The 20,208-nt window shown below is 50.6% G+C and overlaps 1 protein-coding gene and 1 long non-coding RNA gene across 3 annotated transcripts in view; one reads left to right on the forward strand and one right to left on the reverse strand.

The window, feature by feature from the left end:
* The window catches only part of LOC138920158 (uncharacterized), a 30,058-nt gene extending 22,528 nt beyond the window's left edge, over positions 1 to 7,530 (reverse strand). For both annotated transcript variants that reach the window (XR_011430879.1, XR_011430878.1), the window contains exons 1-4: positions 7,398 to 7,530; positions 5,273 to 5,372; positions 4,133 to 4,456; positions 1,063 to 1,201 (exon numbers count right to left, since the gene is read on the reverse strand). This is a non-coding gene — a long non-coding RNA (uncharacterized lncRNA). The remainder of the gene's footprint in view (positions 1 to 1,062; positions 1,202 to 4,132; positions 4,457 to 5,272; positions 5,373 to 7,397) is intronic.
* On the forward strand, positions 4,310 to 19,215 carry LRRN4 (leucine rich repeat neuronal 4). The gene is made up of 5 exons (XM_001915932.6): positions 4,310 to 4,525; positions 5,651 to 6,311; positions 7,488 to 7,692; positions 14,462 to 14,599; positions 16,224 to 19,215. The coding sequence occupies exons 2-5, from the start codon at positions 5,660 to 5,662 to the stop codon at positions 17,464 to 17,466; spliced, it is 2,238 nt and encodes a 745-aa protein (XP_001915967.3). The 5' UTR covers positions 4,310 to 4,525; positions 5,651 to 5,659; the 3' UTR covers positions 17,467 to 19,215.
* The last annotated feature ends 993 nt before the right edge of the window (positions 19,216 to 20,208 follow it).

Consider the following 20,208-nt stretch of genomic DNA (forward strand, 5'->3'; position numbering starts at 1 on the left):
TGGAAAGCCTCTTTTCTGCATACCATTCTGTGAGAGCTGGCTGCCCGGAGACTTGACAAGCTGGTACCGTCTCCCCCGCAATCACCCTCCCATCCCTCCAGCTTATCTCTGGTGTCAGAGAAGAATGCAGCCTTTAAGCTTGTACATTCCGACTCCAGCATTCGGGGGAAGAACACGCAGCAGAGCCAGCTGGTGTCTGGAGGGCAGGGCTGAGCAGTCACCTGTCCTCTATGCCCACTCCCGCCCCCACACCTCACCCCACCCCAGGCTTCCGGAGCTGTGAACAGAGCTGGACAGGATGACCCTCTTGGAAAACAACAACTCTGGGTCTCTGGGGCAACCTGTAAGAGTTCTGAGGATGGGATGGAGAGAGCAGGTGGTCAGAACCCCTAGAAACTTCTCAGTGAGTTGACACTCACCAAGTGTGTTTCCTTAGCCATACCTGTGGGAAAAGGCTCACATTGCTAATGTCACGGCAAGTGGAATCTGGTCGACTGTGCAAATGAGCCCAGAGCCCAGAATAGAATAGTAAGAATTACATCGCCCTTCCTTCTCCCTGGAATGTTGCGACTCACCTATGTGACCTCAGACAAGCCAATTTCCCTCCCTGGGGCTCAGTTTTCTCCCTCTAAAATGGAAAGGGAGGTGTGGAACCAGACAAGTTCTAAAGTTATTTCTAAGGCCAAGGATCCATGACACCGATTTTGACCTAAATCCAAAAAGGAAGTGTGGCCAAGTGTATAACTACTGACTTTTTTTCCTCCCATAGGCTATGAGTTTAGTAACACTCGACAATGTGATCTTCTCCAAGAGACCTTTCCCCCAAGGATCCAGGACTGTGTTGGGAATCTGGATTGGAAACTTCTTTGTGACTCAATTCTTTCCTTCCACCCTCACCTCCACCCACCATGCCCTATCTCAACCCTCACCTGAGCTCTTCTCAAGGCTGGCATGTTGGCAGACCTAGACTGCAAATCTCAGGCACTTGAATTTAACGTTTACTGTTTTGAGTGAGTCCTGCCCCATCCACTCCCAGGCACTATGAAGGACATCGTGACTCACCACATACTCTTCCCATTCATTTGGTGAACATTTCTCCTGAGTCTCAGACTCCATGCTGGGCACCTGGGCTACCAAGAAGAACTACGTGGCCCAGTTCTCAGGAAGCCTAGTCATGAGGTAGGGAGAAGTCACATCAATTCTGAAAGAGAACACCAAGGGAGGACCCACTTGGGTGAAATCTTGAAGGGTGCTATAGCAGATGCTGTCAGTGCCCACCCACATCCCCTTAGCTCTCCCTGGAGTTGCTCAATCTGTGCTCAGGGCAAGCCAGACATTCCAGGGAGTTAAAGCCACAGGGAAAACCCTTGAGCCAACAAGAAGCAGTAGGTGGTGGGTCAATACCCCCACTTCCTCGCCACCTGATGAAGCGATCCTGAGGCACGCTCTGCACGGTCTCTCAGAGGGTCTCAGCAGGATTGAGTGACCTGCTCATGAACATCCCTGCAGAGCCTTCCCTTTTCTGCCTCACTTCCTTACTCCCTCTCTGTGTTGCTTGAGATCACCTCCCAAATAAACTACCTGTGTCCAAGTCCTTATTTCAGGGGACATTTTTGAGGGAACCTACAGTAGGTAGGGAAGAGTGAGCTGAAAAAAAGAGAAAGTAGTCAAGGGGAGAGCACCCAGGCAGGGGGAGCCTGCTGGATAAAGTGATGGAGGGCAGGACACGGCACGGCATTTGGCATGCTGTGCCATTTGAAGGACACATACTTGTTGGCTCCAGGACTTTGCTGTGGGACCTTAGCATCCTTGTCTGGAGGGAACAAATACTTTAGTCATCTTTTCTTGATCTCCCAGAGGTGCTGGAAGAGGAGAAGGGGCTGGAGAAGATGGCCAGGGCCATTTGAGAGGTGCCTGGTGGCCCTGCCCAGGTGTCTGCCTCAGTCCTGGGCCCACAGGGGCCTAAGAAGTCGGCTCTGTTTCTTTGGAGAATGAGCTGCTCAACTACGAAAGGAAATTTCCCAGGCTTCTCACACGATTTGGGTCTGTCTAAACATTTAGAAAAGGTTCTCTTGGCTTACAGGGAATATTACAGTGTCAAATGCTGAGGCTCATGGAAGGCAATTTGATGCAGTGGTTAAGCCAGATAGACTAAAACTAGCTGTGTGCTCCAGGCCCTAGTCAGCCTCTGTGAGCCACAGTTTCCTTATCTACAGCATGGGAATAATAGTACCTGGTGAGCATTCAATGTGATAATGAATACGGCATTAGACGCTGATTATAATTGCTCACCTTAAAAAAGCAGGGGACTAAGAACAGTTTAGTGGATACCAGGGGAAAGGTGGGGTAGGGGGTGGGCACAAAGGGTGAAGTGGTGCACCTACAACATGACTGACAAACATTAATGTAAAATTGAAATTTCACAAGATTGTAACCTATCAATAACTCAATAAAAAAAATCAATTCAGACAAATAAAAAAGATTAAACTCCCTTAAAAAAAAAAAAAAAAGCAGGGGACAAGCAGTTTGCACCCACTGGGGCAACGCAAACCTGCCATCTAGGGGAGACCAGTCAGCAAACTCTGCCATGTAGGGGCTGCCACCAGACTCCCCAGCTCAAAAGCCCCACTGGGCAGCCCGCCAAGGGTGTGTCTGCTTGGGTTCAGTATGACCAGAGCAACAGAGCAGAGGGCGGAGCTCAGACCTCGGGGCAGCCTGCCCAGGCCAGGCTCTGGCCTCCACTGATGAGCTAGGCAGCAAGCAGCAGGGACAAGCAGTTGACTCAGAGGGCCTGAGGCTCTGGGAAAGTGCAGGGAGATGGCCTCAGGGGGGCTCCTCAGCCAGGGCCTCTCCAGACTTCTTGCCCCACTGGTGTACAGATGAGCACCCCAATATGGCTCCCTAGGGTCCTCTTCTATAGACTTCCATGGGGGCCAACTTCCTTCCTCCCCAGGGCCTCTGTTCAAAAGTGGATGTGGTTCCCTCTCATCTGGGCAGCCCTGCCTGAACTCCCCAAAGCCCTGCTGGCCTCGGGTGGTCCATCGCCTCTAGGGTGTACCGGCTGGTTTACTCTGAGAGGAGCTGATACACAATCTGTGCCCGGTGAACCAAGCCAAGGCAGAGGTAAGGGCCTAACCTGAGGCCACCCACTGGCCCTCATGCTGGTCCTCTCACCTCCTTACCTTTCCCCCGACTTCTCCCTCCCCCTTAGCTTCCCGTGTTGTCCACAGTACAGTGTTTCTACCTCTGGGGCCTGGGCCTCAGGATCCCTGGGTAGTGACTGCACTGCCCCAGACAGGGCTGCCCAGATGAGACCTCTGCCCCTACCTGGAGCCCATGAAGGGACGCTTTTGTGCAGCAAGGCCCTGGGCTGGCACTTAGGCTGGAAGGATATTTTTGAGGCTTTGAGCAGAGGAGGCCTCAAATGAGATCCCCAGGGACTTGCAATTATCTAATTAACCCAACATGTTAGTTCTGAGGGGTCCTGGAGTTCCTCAGGGCTGCTCAGATAAGGACTGACAGGAGGAAGGATCCATGAGGTTCTGGTCTCAGGGTCTGTGTACACAACACTAGGAATGGTTAACCCCTGGCCTGGGTGGAGTGGGGGGGGGGGGGGGTGTTTGTGTAGAGATCAAAGGCCCTCAGACTGCCATGACCAGTCTTGGAACTCTGGGGGAGAAAGGTGATGTGTGCTCTAAACAAAGCACAGTCAGCATCCCCTTGGCTTCAGGCAGACCTGGGGCTCTCAGTAATGGGGATCAATCACCCCAGCCATGGGGCAGGAATGTTCTTTCTGTATATTTGCCCTCTTTATTTATTCCCACTCCTTATGAGAGACAAACATCCACGCTGTCACCAAACTGGGTCCAAGAGAAACCAAACCAACTCTTCCTGGGGACTCCTGGATCCGGTTTGAGCCTGCCCCCAACCCTAGACTCCTCTGAGGATCCTCTCTCCTGCCACTTTTTGATGTATGCCTTCCTACGAACTGGGGCACCTTCCTCCTCATGCTCGTTCACCAGTCAGCCTCTAACTGTCCCAGGAAATGGGAGCCACCGGCAGGAGGATCAGATTCCTGGGAAGGGCTGGTGCCACCTCTGCTTCACATTGCCCACTCGCCCTCAGCACTCACCTGGGCCCTGGAGAGCTGACTCCCTCCATTCCTCAGGCCTGGAAAGGTGGTGAAAGGCCAGTGAAGCTGCGGGAGGGCTGGGAGGAGGGGCCAGGCCCAGAAAGGGGCAGGCGCAGGCCCAGAGTGGGAGGAGAAGCCAGGCAGTGAGGGTGCCCGTTAAAGACCACACGGCTCAGTAGGCAAGGAGGGGCCCCAGAGGCTGGGGGATCTCAGGCTCTCTCAGTGGGTGGGGGCTCGGCCAGGCCAGGGCAGCGGCATCTGGGAAACAGAATTCCCTCTGGAATTCAGAGTTGAGTTGCTGTCTAAGTCACTGGCTCCTGGAATCTATAAGACAAGATTGGAGACTGCAAAGGGTCATCCAGGGGTGCCACGCTCCAAAAGGACATCTTCCGGGTGAGTATGAGATACTGCAGGACAAACGGACTCCGGGCCTTAGTTTCCAGAATCTCTCTCACTGCTTTGACCCCCAACCATCAAGAGGGAGGTCCTTCCCAGGGAAGCTGGGTGATTGTTCAGAGACCTAATGGTCAGCAGAGACAGCCAGGGCAAGAATACACAGCTGCAGAAATGGGGGGGATGTCAAGCAGTGACCTCAAGGCCAGACCTGGTCAAAAATAGTTTTGTTGGTCCCAAACCAGCCCAGAGCTGCTTGATCTACCCCAACCTGATCTCCCAGTTGCCCTGTGCAATCCTGGGTACTCCAGAATCTCCACACCCAGAAGCCCTCAGCCATCCCTTCTGGGCAGGGCTGACCTCAGGAGCCCTAGCTTTTCTTGGGACCAGGAAATGCTTGACTCCAAGTTCCCAAGCCTCACAGCTGTCTGGGGACTCCTTTCTTCCAGAAGGCAACCCTGAGTGTCCTCCCAAGAAAGAGACTCCAGAACTTATTTTCAAATGTGACCTGCAAACCAGGTCACATGCCAACCCGACTCAACTGCGGCTGGGCAGTTCTAAGGGGAAAAACCGGGGAAACTGAGTTTTATTGGGATGGACAAAATCTTCCTGAGGTCCCATGTTTATATCCCAGCAGAGCCTCTTCCAGACTGAGGTCCCTCAGCGGCTCATTATTAACAGACGTCTATGCAGCAGCGTCTGCGCGCCTGGGGAGAGTTCACAGCGATGAAGGGTACATTCCCTTACCTCCAGACGCTCATGGGATGGGGACAAGTAGACAGAGGGAGTTACTGGACGGCTCAGGCCCCCACGGAACAGACGAGGGAGGTCTTCCGCAAGAGGTCACCTGTGGGTTAGCATCCACAGAATTAGAGAGAAGGGCATCGCTGGGAGAAGGAAAGGCAAGGTGAGCCACAGTGTACGTGGGGGAGATGATGTACGTAGGGGAAAGCAGGCAGAGGCAAAGTCACTGCACACCCAATGACACTGGGGAATGTCCCCCGCCATTCAGGAAACGTTCAGGGCCTGTGCGCCTCCTCAGAGCCCGGGAGTAGGGGGGTCCATCGGCTCCTTCCTTGGGGTTTCCGCTGGATTTAATGGGCTGTCCCGCTGTTCTCTCCCCAGCCACGCGCCATGTGGGCCCTGCTGCTGCTGCTGCCCACGGTGCTGTGCCTGAGCCCAGCAGGGCCTCCCCAAGAAAGGACCCCTCTTTTCCGACTCACACAGCAGGGTCCCTGGGAGAGCGGGGCCAGCAACGGCACGGCCTCGCCCTGCGAGGGGCTCCCCCTCGCAGGGGCCACAACTTTGACCCTCGTGAACCGCAGCCTGGAGCGCCTCCCCGGCTGCCTGCCGCGCGCGCTGCGCCGCCTCGATGGCAGCCACAACCTGCTGGGCGCCCTGAGCGCTCCGGAGCTCGGCCACCTGCCGCAGCTGGAGGAGCTGACGCTGCGCCACAACCGCATCGCCGCGCTGCGCTGGGGCCCCGGCTGGCCGGCGGGGTTGCGCACACTGGACCTCAGCTACAACCGGCTGGCCGCTCTGCCGCCGTGCGGCGGGCCCGCGCTGCCCAGCCTCCGCGCGCTGGCGCTCGCCGGCAACCCCCTGCAGGCGCTGCAGCCCGGGGCCTTCTCCTGCTTCCCCGCGCTGCGCCTCCTCAACCTCTCCTGCACCGCGCTGGGCCGCGGCCCCCAGGCGGGCATCACCGACGCCGCCTTCGCCGGAGCGGGCGGCGCGCCCCTGGCCGCGCTCGAGGTCCTGGACCTCAGCGGCACGTTCCTGCCGCGGGGTGAGTCCGGGCGTCCCGGGGCTTCAGAGCCGGGTGGGCATGCGCTCCCGGGGCAGGGCTGTGAACTTCCTCGAGGGACTGTACCGCTCCAAGGTAACCCCACCTGGATTTCCTGAGCCAAGCCGACCCTGTTGGAAGCGCCAGGCAGGGATTAACTCCTTGCGTCCTAAGGGGTAGGAATGATCATCTCCGTTTTGCGTATAAGGGAACCAAGGCCCGGAAAGGTGAATGTCTGGCCTAGGTCTCAGAGCTCATGAAGTGGTGCCTCCAAATCCAAAGCCAGGCTTTCTGGGTCCAGAGCCCAAATCTTCAGCTCCTCTGTTCGACGGCTACCCAGCAGAGCTGGGAAAGGCTTGTAGAATGGGGAAGAATCGCTCTGGGGCTAGTTAATGGATGAATTTAGCAGTAAACATGCAGTTAACATGAAGCAATTGATGCGAGGGCCTCATCTGAGGAGGAATTCAGTGATTTTTCTACTCGGTTGGCTAAAATTGTTTCTGTGAATGTTGAATCGTTCAAGACACAGGAGGGAGGTGAGAATACCAGTCTTCCTGTGCTTGGCGTGTTCTGACTCTGATTCACAAGGCTGGTTTTATTATTTTTCAAAAACACTTCGCGTGTCTGGAATCACCTGTTCCACCACAAAGAGAATGTAGAGCCAGAAGAGGAAACAGAGGGCAAGGGGCATGTCCTCCATTTATCAGGAGAGCCACAGAACTAAGTTTCTGGGCCTTCTCCAGCCCTGCTCCTCTTCTCCTTACTGACCTTTCTCAAAAATTTCCCCACTCCCGGTAGCCCTCTGACTGAAGTCTAGGGCATTTCTGTGTGAAGCTAAACAAGAGATTGGGGCAGCAGGAGACCTGGAGACAGTCCTGCGTTCAAGTCCTGTCTCTGACCTTTCCCAGCTGTGTGGCCTTAGGCCAATGGCCAATCATTCTCCTCTCTGGCCTCAGCCATCTCCAGCTAGAAGGAAGGAAGGAAGGACTGGTCATCCCCGAGGGCCCTTCTGGCGGAAATGGCCCATGCTTCTGAGATTCCCAAAGCTGCCAACTGTGCCCAAGCTCAGCAATGACCTTCACGACTCACCTGGTCACTCTCTTTGTTTCCTCAATGCCGTGCCAGCCTGCTGGGTTTGTGCCTTCCTGGGTAGTGGGCAGTTTCCCCTCTGTGTTTCAGTGCACTCAGGGTGGATCCGAGACCTGCCGAAGCTCACGTCACTTTACCTGAGGAAGATGCCCCAGCTGACGAGCCTGGAGGGAGACATTTTCAAGATGACCCCGGACCTGCAGCAGCTGGATTGTCAAGATTCCCCAGCTCTTACCTCTGTCCATACACACATCTTTCAAGATACTCCTCACCTACAGGTCCTTCTACTCCAGAAGTAAGTGTTTCTGAATCACATGGCTGACTTTCGCCCGTTACACTGTTTGTTGAGTGGGTATAACCATTTTGTAGAACAAACCAGACCTTAATTCTCCTCCTACTGCTCCTTCAAATCCTTTCTGGGGTTTTATGCTTCTTCATCCTTTGGGTAATATCTTAGGCAGGTCCCAGATAGTCCACCAAGCCTAAAACCATGCAGTTCAGTCCAGTCTGGAGTAATATTAAAATTCCAAACTCTCATGCATGTGAAGTTTCCTTTAAGTCCAAGCTGGGAAACCTGCAGTGGAAAGAGGGGATGAGGCATCAGGTTCTTCTCGATTTCTGGATTCACCTGCTTCCCCAGGTGTTTATGCGAGTCGGTCCCTTCCAGGGTTTGAGCGGCTCTAGGAGGAAAGGTGGATGGGTATAAGGGTCCTGCTTGCAGTTGGGATCCGGGGTTGGTGCCTTCTGGCCCAGTGAATGTCCAGAGTGTCACTACACCCCCTCTCCTTCCCAAGAGCGACCACTATCCTGACTTCAACTGGAAAGGCAATGTCCCTTTGAAGATGATCCCAGGACACCTCCTTTCCTGGGGGCCCACCTCTGGGCCCTGGGAAGCAGGCACCTTTGCCCCACCATCACTGTCAACGTAGCCACTTCTCTCTTTGATCTGCTGGCTCCACACAACCAGAGGACTTCACTTTGGGACTTGTCATGAAGAAAAAGAAGACAGAACATGCAGAGCACATAGCTGTGGCACGTGGTGCCTGGCACGTGATGTGTGTTCTGTAACATTAGTGAAGATAATGGTGGTTGTGATGAGGTGATGGTGATGATGATGGTGATGGTGATGATGTTGATGAGAGTGATATCATCTCCGGCTCAGACTCCTCCTTGGAGCTTCAGACTGATGCAGCGTTGTGTATAAGCTATCCGATGTGGAGCCAAACTGCCTGGGCTCAAGTCCTGACTCCACCACTTACTAGCTGTGTGAGTTGGGGTAAGTTACTTGACACCTCTGTGACTCAGTCTCCTCATCTGTGAAATGGAGATAATGACCAAATCATCCCCCACTGGATTGTTGTGAGAGGAAATGCTTGGATATGTGCCTAGAACAATGCCTGGCACAAAACAAGAGGTTCGTATTATTGTTATTACTGGGCATTTGCACTAGATGTATCATAGGTCTCTCAGCATCCAGCAGACAGATAGATACCTGAGCCTGGAGCTCATCGGAAGGCCTGGGCTGGGGATACCTAACTTAGCATCCTCAGCACAGAGATGGTGGAGGAAGCATCAGGTGATGACAGTGATGATGCTGATGGGGATAGTGGTAGAGATACTAGTAACAACAATGATGTTGATGGTGATGATGGCAGTGGTGGTGATAACAGCATGGCCCCTGCTTTCAGGGAGCTCACAGTTCAGTGTAGGCAGCAGACATCCACCAGTCATCACAATACATTGTGATCAGTGACAGAGGCACACACCACGTACTGTGTTATAAGACACGTGGGGTTAATGATCAGACTGGAAGAAGAATATAGTTGATCCATATCTTCAGACTCACCAGGTGAATGCCAGCAGAGAAAGGCAACCCAGACCCTGAGAAAAGCAGACATCCCTGGCTCATAGTGGTGACCACTTCCTCTCACCCCTGCACTTCTTGTTCACTGCAATCTGACCACCTGCTTCAGCTCCATGATCGAATGGAACCAGTGGCACTTCAGCTGCTAAGTCCAGTGGATGCTTCTCTGTCCATTGAGCCCCCTGTTGATTCTTCCCTCGTTATTCACCCTCTCTGTCCCCTGGCCTCAGGTTGCTGCCATGGGGCTTCTCCAGCCTTCCTGGATAGGCCTTCTTAAGGTCCTTGACTATTTCCACTTCTAACTTTTTTGCATGTCATTTCTCACCCTAACTGCTTACTCCAGCACTGTCCTCACAGCCATGTCTGACGCTTCCTCCACCATTTCTGCACTGAAGATGCTCAGTCAGGTATCTCCAGCCCAGGCCTTCCGATGAGCTCCAGGCTCATGTATCTAACTGTCTGCTGGATGCTGAAAGGCCTGTGAGACATCTAGTGCAAATGCCCAGTAATAACAATAATACGAACCTGGTGGGGGAGGATTTGGTCATTACCCCCATTTCACAGATGAGGAAACTGAGTCACAGAGGCATTAAGTAACTTGCCCCAACTCACATAAATATAAAGTGGTGGAATCAAGACTTGAGCCCAGGTAGTTTGGTTCCACATCTGATAACCTTAAACAATACTGCATCAGTCTAAGCTCTAATGAGGAGTCTGAGCCAGAGATATAAATTTGGAAGTAGAAATATGAAATTTGAAGTCATACAAGTTAATGAGATCACCAGGGAAGGATTTAGAGAAAAGAGGGCCCAGGAATGAGCCTTAAAGAACCCCAGCCTTTAAAATCAGGAAGAGGAAGAACCAGGAAAAGAGAGGAACAAGGTACGACGGGTGAGATAGGAGAAAACCCAGGAGGATGAGATGCCCTGGAGGCCAAGAGAAGAAAGTGTTTCAGGAAGGAGGGAGTGGTTGGCAGAACTGAATGCCATTGGGAGGGCCAGTCAGCTGAGGACAGAGGAGTAACCATAAGATTTAGCATAATGTGGGGTCGGTGACATTCATTCTCAATGGAGTCAGATGGGAGCAGATTGAAGAGTCGCTGCAGGTGTAGATGACTCTTAAGTTTGGCTCCCCAGTCACCAGGTCCTGCCTGGTCTTCATCCTCAACAGCTCCTATGCCAGCCCTTTCCTATCCACCCTTCAGGGCAGCTTTAGGTCAAGTTCTCGTCATCTCCTACCCCACTTACCAAGGGCCTTCTAACCAGCGACTCTGCCTTCAGGGGCCCACCCTTTAGTACAGGGGGTCTTAAACTCTTCTGTGCCGTGGACTTCTGTGGCAGTCTGATGAAGCTTACAGATGTTTCTCAGAAGAATATTCTTTTTTTTTTTTTATTAATGTTATGATAGATTACAACCTTGTGAGATTTCAGTTGTACATTTTTGTTAGTCATGTTGTGGGTACACCACTTCCCCCTTTGTGCCCTCCCCCCACCCCCCCTTTTCCCTGGTAACCACCGATCAGATCTCCTTGTCAATATATTAACTTCCACCTATGAGTGGAGTCATATAGAGATCGTCTTTGTCTGACTGGCTTATTTCGCTTAACATAATACCCTCGAGGTCCATCCACGTTGCTGTGAATGGGCCAATTTTGTCTTTTTTTATGGCTGAGTAGTATTCCATTGTGTATATATACCATATCTTCTTTATCCAATCATCAGTTTCTGGGCATGTAGGTTGGTTCCACGTCTTGGCTATTGTAAATAATGCTGTGATGAACATAGGGGTGCAAGGGACTCTTGGGATTTCTGATTTCAGGTTCTTAGGATAGATACCCAGTAATGGGATGGCTGGGTCACAGGGTATTTCTATTTTTAGCTTTTTGAGAAATCTCCATACTGTTTTCCATAGTGGCTGTACCAGTTTGCATTCCCATCAACAGTGTATGAGGGTTCCTTTTTCTCCACAACCTCTCCAACATTTGTTGCTCTTGGTTTTGGATGTTTTTGCCAGTCTAACGGGTGTAAGGTGATATCTTAGTGTAGTTTTGATTTGCATTTCCCTGATGATTAGCGATGATGAACATCTTTTCATGTGTCTATTGGCCATATTCATATCTTCTTTTGAGAAATGTCTGTTCATGTCCTCTGCCCATTTTTTGATTGGGTTGTTTGTTTTTTTGTTGTTAAGCCGTGTGAGTTCTTTGTATATTATGGAGATTAACCCTTTGTCGGATAAGTGGCTTGTAAATATTTTTTCCCAATTAGTGAGCTGTTTTCTTGTTTCAATCCTGTTTTCCCTTGCCTTAAAGAAGCTCTTTAGTCTGATGAAGTCCCATTTGTTTATTCTTTCTATTGTTTCCCTCAACTGAGGAGTTATAGTGTCCGAAAAGATTCTTTTGAAACTGATGTCAAAGAGTGTACTGCCTATATTCTCTTCCAGAAGACTTATTGTTTCAGGCCTAATCTTTAGGTCTTTGATCCATTTTGAGTTTATTTTGGTGTGTGGTGAAAAAGAATGGTCAATTTTCAATCTTTTGCCTGTGGCTGTCCAGTTTTCCCAGCACCATTTGTTGAAGAGACTTTCTTTTCTCCATTGTAGGCCCTCTGCTTCTTTGTCGAAGATTAGCTGTCCATTCAGAAGAATATTCTTATATGCATAAAATAAAGTACATAGGATTACAAAGAATCCAATTATAGTTATCAACATATTTTTAAATATGTGTTTTAGGAATGTATATCTGTGTACTGTCCTTCTTTATTTAACACCTTACATAACAAAACCCAGTAGCAGGACCAATAACTTCCATAATTTTAGTAATTATAAATGACAGGAAATTACTGAAAAGTGATATGGAAATATCTGTGATTCCTATTGGTGATTCACCTGTGGTTTGTTGCTTTCATTCATTATTGAAGCCAATAGTAAATTTCAGTTACAAGTTTGTGAAAGTAAAGAAGTAATACCCTCCATCCAGTTTCACGGGCCCTGTCTTCACGGATGCCAGGTTAAGAATCCTGGTAATCCAGTCACGACATTCAGCCAAGAGATCTGTCTAAATTGCGGTCTGAGTCTCCTGCGAAATGAAAACCTTTTGGTGCCTTCCATGGCCTGATGGGGAAGGGTTAGTTCCTTAGCTGGCTCATCCAGGCCCCCGCCGCCCCACCCGTGCTCCCGCTGCGGAGTAGGAGCCACTTGCTTTCTTGGTGCTCTCAGACCTCCAAAGCTCATTAAATGCCACCTGCCCTGCTAGACCCTTTTTCCCCCTCCTCAGCCTAACCTGTCCCTTGCTCTCCTTAGCTCCCCCACAACCTCCCCTGGGAGGCTATCTGTGATAAACACTGGGTGACATTCGGGTGCCCTGGCATAGCCAGCACCCACAGGAGAAGGGGTGGGAGCCTTCCTGACGGCTCTGCCAACCCAGCATGGCCAAACGCCTCCACAGTCCCCTCCGACTGCACTCCAACAAAGAAGAGAAAAGAGTGTATTGAGGAGAGCAAATGGAAACTTCTTCCATGCTAGGGCTCTGTCAGTTCAGACGCAGAGAACACCTAAATGTGGACCCACAGGAGGATGTGAGCCAGCCTCTCTGTTCCCCAGCACGTGGATGGTAACACAGCTTGTCTTTATCACGTGAAGGTTGCATTGGTGGCAGAAAGGGTTGCCAGATAAGGAAAGGATTCATTTTCCTTACCTGGAAGAATGAGTAAAATATTACCTACCTCAAAATATTATATGAGTTGTCATAATGATATCAATGAGATAATATATGTAAAGTGCTCAGCAATGTTACCTGCTCAAAAATATGGGAGTTCTTTTCAGGCAATGAGAAAAATATTTCCTTTGCACCATGATGTGGTAAGTAAACTCCCATTCTAAGATTTCCACTCTAGCTCTGTGAACTTTGCTAAAAACAAACATGCACACATATATACTCATATATGTGGGCATGGCTTAAATTTCAATATAGATGGCACACACATATATCTGGTGTTCCAGAGGGGACAAATGTCAGGTCTCCACCAGCCAGGAAGGGTGGAGCAGATCTGGGTGGTGGGTCCTTCCTCACCCATCATGTGAGCATCTCCCCCAGAACAGTAGGAGAAGGCAGATGGTTCCCAGGCAGGTGGAGGAAAGCCAGCCTTTGGACGGGAGAGACCTGCAGGTGAAGAGCAGCTCCTGTTGCTCATGTTGAATTCTAACTGAGTATGTGTAAAAGAGGCCGGGAGACTCAGGGAATCGAGGCCAAATGCTCTGTGACACTCTAGGGAAGAAAGAGCAGAGAGTCAAGAGAGGACCTGCCATCGCTAGGGGTGGTAGACTGTCTGCACAAAATGGCCCCAGTAATTCCTCACATCCCTGTAGACACACCCCCTTGCAATGTGACTTTGCACCTCCTCCCATCAAGAGTTGGAGTCTATTCTCTACCCCTTGAAGCTGGGCTTGGCCATGTGACTTGCTTCGGCCAGTAGGACATTAGCAAATGTGATATAAGCAGAGACTTGAAAGCAGTTGAGGATCGGAATTTTCCCTCCTTTGCTGGTGTACAAGCCTGGGGTAGCCTCCTGGGTGATCAGAGACACATGGAGAGAGGGCCCAGGAAACACAGTTGAGGTTCCAGATAGATGAGGCCATTCTAGATCTGGCCCCAGCTGAGCTGGCCCCACAACCACTGGGCCAATCCACAGAATCATGAGAAAGAACAAATATTCGTTGTTTTAAACTATTAACTTTTGGGGAAACTTAGCAAGAGCTAACTAATACACTTCAGTGAGGCAGCTTCCAAAGGACTGGTGTTGAGTGCCATCAGCTACCCTTCAACTGCAATAGTGTATATTGAAGAGTGTTCTCATTAATTAAGAATTTCTCCCATTTCTTGTGACTGGTGTGTAATAATATCTCACTTTGTCTAGAGATTTACATTTATAAACACTCTCATCGTCACAGACTCTTTTTGATACAACCAGCAGGCAGGGGAGTATTGTCCCCATTTGATACAAGGGATGATATTGACTGGCTTGGGTTGGTATCTCCACTTTACAGATGAAAAAAATGAAGTCCAAGGTCATGAAGGGTTTGCCCAAAGTAATATCATCAAACCCCCAATGGCATGGTTTTCCCATGACACCACCATGACTCTCTGGGAAGAGTTTTGACCTGATTGTAAAAGCCTGACTTAATTGATTTTTGTGTATTTCAGCTGCAACTTGAGTTCCTTCCCTCCTTGGAACCTGCATTCCTCCCAGGTCCTCTCCATCAGCCTCTTTGGCAACCCCCTGACTTGCAGCTGTGAGTTGTCCTGGCTCCTCATGGATGCAAAGAGGACTGTCTTAAGCAGGTAACACATTCACAAAACAGATGATTGAGGGGTGAGCTGAAGTTCTCGCAGCTTCTCTCTTGCCCATGTAACCATGCTGGGCAGGTTGGCAGTGTTGAGTCGGGTGGCTCCTCCTCCTTGTAGTCACACTCGGGGACCCCGGCGAAGGAGGCTCTGCCTCCATGTCAACCAGCCAGAGGGGCAGAGAGCATGGAGGAGCAGACATGGGTGGTCTTAATGGGCCAGGCAGGAGGAAATGCTCATCACTTCCACTCACATTTCATTGGCCAGACATCAGTTAGGAGGCCATGCCTACCTGCAAGGGAAGCTGGGAAATGTAGTCTAGCTGTGTGCCCAGTAGGAAAAGGAAATGATTTAAGTGAACAGCTAGCTTGTCTCTGCCAAAGCGGTGTTATCATTGCTCCATTTGACAGATGAGCAGATTGGGGCCCAAAGAGGAGAGGTACTTGCTTAGAATCAGGAGCCTCTGGGTGGAGGAAGCAGGATCTCTCTTTCTCCGAAACTATGCTCTTAATTAACCACTGGGCCCCAGGGAGTCCCCATGACGGAGCCTGGCCTCCTGGGTCATTCAGTCCAAGACCAGTGGGCTTGCAGAACTCTTGTGGGACAGGAGAAGTCCTATGAAGACTTCCCATTGGCTGTTGGCTGCAAGAGCTGTTTTTGCAGTGGGGAGCCACGCCCAGGCTGGCCATCAGGAGAGGATGAGGCCTGGAGACACCTTGGGTCTTGAAAACCCTCAAACCAGCTCCACCAGCTAACCTGGCCTCCTTGCAGCACACTTAGGGAGACAGGCCCCAACCTGTGGGGGTTCTTTTCTCACCTCCCACTCAAGCCTGGCTGTGAAGGGGGGCTCAGTCTGCCCCCTTCTCCCTTCATGATGCCTCCAAAGGCAAGCACCCAGACCCTCTGCAGTGAAGGGTCTCACTCTGGTATTAATACAGAGGTCGAGAGGGCAGCCTCTTTTTTTTTTTTTTAAAGATTTTATTTTTCCTGTTTCTCCCCAAAGCCCCCCGATACATAGTTGTGTATTTTTAGTTGTGGGTCCTTCTAGTTGTGGCATGTGGGATGCCGCCTCAATGTGGCTTGATGAGCAGTGCCCTGTCCGTGCCCAGGATCCGAACCGGCGAAACCCTGGGCCGCTGGGGCAGAGTGTGCAAACTTAACCACTCGGCCATGGGGCCAGCCCCAGGGCAGGCTCTTCACACCACTTGCTACTGTTGATTTTGGCAGTGTTATTTAACCTCTCTGTGCCTCTACCTTCTCATCTGTAAATTGGGGGTGGATAATAGTGCCTACCTCATAAGGTAGTGAAGATTAAATTAGTTGATACAGTAAAGTGCTAACAACTGTCCCTAGCATGTGGCAAGCACTCAGTAAATGTTAGCTAGGATGAGTGCTGTTACTAGTACTCACGTTCAGGAAGCAGACAAGTGAGAATAAAATGGCAGACTACGCTTAGACAATCAGGACTGCCCTTCACAGTGCTTGTAGAGTGTGTACCATGTGTACCTGGCAGACATGTCGACAAGTCTTGGCAAGAAGGGCTGTCTGCACTGAGGACTCAAAGCCCAGCACAGAAGCAACTCTGAGCCAAATACCTTCTAACCAGTTGGCCTCCCTCTAGGGCAGCAGACACGGTGTGCACACCAGCTGCAGGATCCGGCGGCATCTTCTCAGCCCCTCTTTTGCTCTCCCAGCTGCCCAGTGTGTGCCATTCAGACCAAAGCACCACGCTCCTTGATTCCAACCGACCCTCCTCTGTCCTCTCCACCCACGCACCAGCTACACAGGGTCCCTCCACCCCAAGGAGCACAACCCCCTCCACTCAACCTGCAGGAGGCCAACAGAGTGTCACCAAGCCCCCCTCTCTCCCTGTGGATTCCCCCACTGGAGCTGCATGGCTGCACAGCAGTGTCAGGGAGGGGACCACCTCCTCCACTGCCCTCTCTACAGTAGGTTTCAGCAACTCCAGAGTTCCCCCCAGGGCCCCAAGCACAGCTGGGACAGAGCACCAAGAACATGCTGCCTGGCTTGTCCCTGAGCCCAGTATCTCAGCTGCCTCCACCGCATCAGCTAGCAAACGCTTCGGTCTCTTCCCCACCTCCGGGAACTCATTGAGCACACCCCAGACGGACCGGAGGACACAGGCCACCCTGCAGGCTCCCCACGCCAGTCCTTCCGACGACAGCATTCCAGTCTTGCTGTTGGATGACTCCAGTGAGGAGGAGAGGGAGAAGGAGGAGGTCAGGGCGCCTCCCCAGGATGTCCCCTGTGATTACCAGCCCTGCAAGCACCTGCAGACCCCGTGCGCAGAGCTGCAGAGGCGCTCGCGGTGCCGGTGCCCCGGGCTCAGCGGGGAAGACACCATCCCGGACCCTCCCAGGCTGCAGGCGGTGTCGGAGACCACCGACACGTCCGCTCTCGTCCGCTGGTGCGCTCCCAACTCGGTGGTGCGCTGGTACCAGATCCACTATTCTCCCGAGGGCTCGTCGGGGAACCAGTCGGTGGTGGGGGACATCTATGTCACGGCCCGGCAGCACCCTCTGTACGGACTCTCGCCGGGCACCACGTACCGCGTGTGCGTCCTGGCGGCCAACAGGGCGGGCCTGAGCCTCCCGCGGGCCTCGGGCTGGAGGGGGCCGTGCGCCGCCTTCACCACCAAGCCCAGCTTCGTGCTGCTCTTCGCGGGGCTGTGCGCCGCTGGTGGCCTGCTGCTCCTCAGCACCCTGCTGCTGGCCGCATGTCTCTGCAGGCGGGGCCGGACGCCACGCCGGCAGCGCTACGACACGCACCTGGTGGCCTACCAAAACCCAGCCTTTGACTACCCGCTGAAGCTCCAAACCTTCCTGCAATCGAACTTGAGCTGAGAAGCGGCGGCCTCCGTGCAGAGAGGAAGATACAGAGGGTCCCAACGGCCCCGTCAGCTCTCAACGCCTCCAGTTCCCTTGAAGCCAGCACTCGTTGGGCACACACGAAACTTGCCACGCTGTTTCTCAGCCCAAGGAACAATGCCTTGCCTTCCTTCTACTTCAGTCTGTTTCCAGAAACTGATGGTTGGTCCACACCAGACCACTCCCACTGCCACCTGGCATTCTTGTGTGCTGTTTTATTTGGGTTTTCAGCAATCAGTGCCCCTCAGCGGCCAGAATAGAATTGTGTGTGGAAGTAGGAAGGGATAAAACAAATCTTTTGCCATATTGGAAGCGACGGCCTCAAGTCATTTGAGGAAGTCCCCTCATGGTCAAGGTCTGGCCAAGGCACGTGTTACTCAAGGAATCAACTCTGGTGGTGTCAGTCTGCAAACTGGGGTTGAGGGAGAACTGCTGGTTATGTTGCCTGAGGCCGTCCGGGTTTATTAGTTGCATTTCAGGGTATGGCATAAAATGTGCTTCTAGCTTTATACTTAAAACCAGTCTTTGAACATTTGTGAAACACAGGAAAAAGCTGTCCTGTTTAAAGTCAGTGTTTACTGCATTTCATCCAACACTAAGTGGACAAAGGAACCATGAGCTTCAGGAAGTTTTTTCTTAGAAAGAATGAGCAAAAGAGAACCTCAAGACTCTAGTCACAGGCCACAGCATTCCTCTGCTCCCAATGGCATCAGACAATGCCTTTCTGATCTGTATCTGTGTGGGGGATGTCTTACCACATCCTTTTTCACGTTTATACCAACTTAGGGGAAAAAGTGATTTTATGAAATTATAATGGCAGTCATATTTCTAGATTTCAATTTTCCACATTAGCCTTTATGTGAGTTTCCTGTGGCTACTGTACCAAATTACCACAAACTGGATGGCTTACAACAGCAGAAATTTATTCTCTTACAGTTCAGACCAGAAACCCCCAGTCAAGTGTCAGCAGGGTTGGTTCCTTCTGGAGACTCTGAGGGAGAGTTTCCCAGGCCCCTCTCCGAGCTTCTGGTGGAGGCTGGCAGTCCTTGGGGTTCCTTGACTTGCAGATACATCACTCCAGTCTATGCCTCTGTTGTCTCATGGCATTCTCTGTTTGCGTCTCTGTGCCCAAATTTCCCATTTTTAAAAATTGTTTTCCCCCAGATTTGAGACATAATTAACATGTAACATTGTACAAGTTTAAGCTGTACGAGATGATTTGATACATGTATATATTGCGAAATGATTACCATAAGGTTAGTGAACACATCCATCACCTCACATGATTACTTTTTGTGTGTGGTGAAAACTTTTTAAGATCTACTCTCTTAGCCACTTTCAAGTATCCCACACAGTATTGTTAACTATAGTTCAGCATGCTGGTTTCTGGGGATCATTAGAACTGGAAGTTTGTACTTTTGACCACCTTCACCCATCACCCCCCACCCCCACCCCCGGGAACCAATCTACTCTGTTTTTATGACTTGTTTTTCTTAGATTCCACATAAGTGAGATCATACAGAATTTGTCTTTTTCTGTCTGACTTATTTCACTAAGTGTAATGCCCTCAAGGTCCATCCATGTTGTCACAAATAGCAGGATTTTCTTTTTTTATGGCTGAATAATGTTCCATTACACATATAAAATCTCACATTTTCTTTATCCGTTCATACATCGACAGTTGGGTTGTTGCCATGTCTTGGCTATTATAAATAATGCTGCAGTGAACATGGGAGTGCAGATATTTCTTCGAGAGTGATTTCATTTCCTTCAGATATATACCCAGAAGTCAAATTTTCCTCTTCTTATAAGGACACTAGGCATTGGATTGAGGCCCATCAAATCCAGTATGACCTCATCCTAACTTGATTACATCTGCAAAGACCCTATTTCCAAATAAGGTCACGTTCACAGCTACTGGGGGTTAGAACTTGAACCCATCTTTTTGAGACACAATTCAACCCATGACAGCATTTATTTCTACTGTAAGAAAAAAAAATCAAGTTTGATTCCCATGTATCTTTTGTTTTCAAAATGTGCTGCAGCACAGAAACCCTGCTGCAGAAACTCAGCATATATCCAAGTTTGACCTGAATAACAGAACCGTATTATATATCTCTAGGGGTTTGAACTTTTGAAACAGCCTCTCAAAAGCCTAAGGTAGAGCCCTAGTTTCATCACATATGTAACCAAGAGAATTGGACTAAGTGATTTAAAAGCTACCAGTTCCTGATTAAAAATTGCAAAGCAAATGCCAAAAATTTAACTAATTAAAGCATAAAGTCCTCAGACATGTAATTAAAATATCCCATGCTCTTTTTAGCCTGCTATCAAGATTGAGTCTGTTATGTGGAGGCACCAAAATGTATTTGTCATGCTTTGAGTCGGTATGCATGAATATCCACTCAAACATGCCTAATACGATTCCAATGTTTTGTAAACTAGCAGAATTTACATGTTTTACAACAGCACAATGCCCAAAACCCTGAGGAGACTCGGACCACTTTTCTAAGAGTTGAGGTGGAAAAAAATATATTAACCAGAGCCAGATTAAGATCTTAATACGAGGGCCGGCCAGGTGGCGCAGCGGTTAAGTTCGCATGTTCCGCTTCTTGGCAGCCCAGGGTTTGCCACTTCGGATCCTGGGTGTGGACATGGCACTGCTTGGCAAGCCATGCTGTGGTAAGCATCCCATGTATAAAGTGGAGGAAGATGGGC

The sequence above is a fragment of the Equus caballus genome, chromosome 22 (assembly GCF_041296265.1).
Source record: "Equus caballus isolate H_3958 breed thoroughbred chromosome 22, TB-T2T, whole genome shotgun sequence".
Lineage (NCBI taxonomy): Eukaryota > Metazoa > Chordata > Mammalia > Perissodactyla > Equidae > Equus > Equus caballus.

Bases quoted from the DNA above. Each gene is read 5' to 3' on its own strand.
- LRRN4 (XM_001915932.6), top strand. From the start codon at position 5,660: ATGTGGGCCCTGCTGCTGCTGCTGCCCACGGTGCTGTGCCTGAGCCCA. The intron at 6,312-7,487 runs GTGAGTCCGGGC...TCTGTGTTTCAG, and splicing joins CGGCACGTTCCTGCCGCGGG to TGCACTCAGGGTGGATCCGA. The intron at 7,693-14,461 runs GTAAGTGTTTCT...TGTGTATTTCAG, and splicing joins CAGGTCCTTCTACTCCAGAA to CTGCAACTTGAGTTCCTTCC.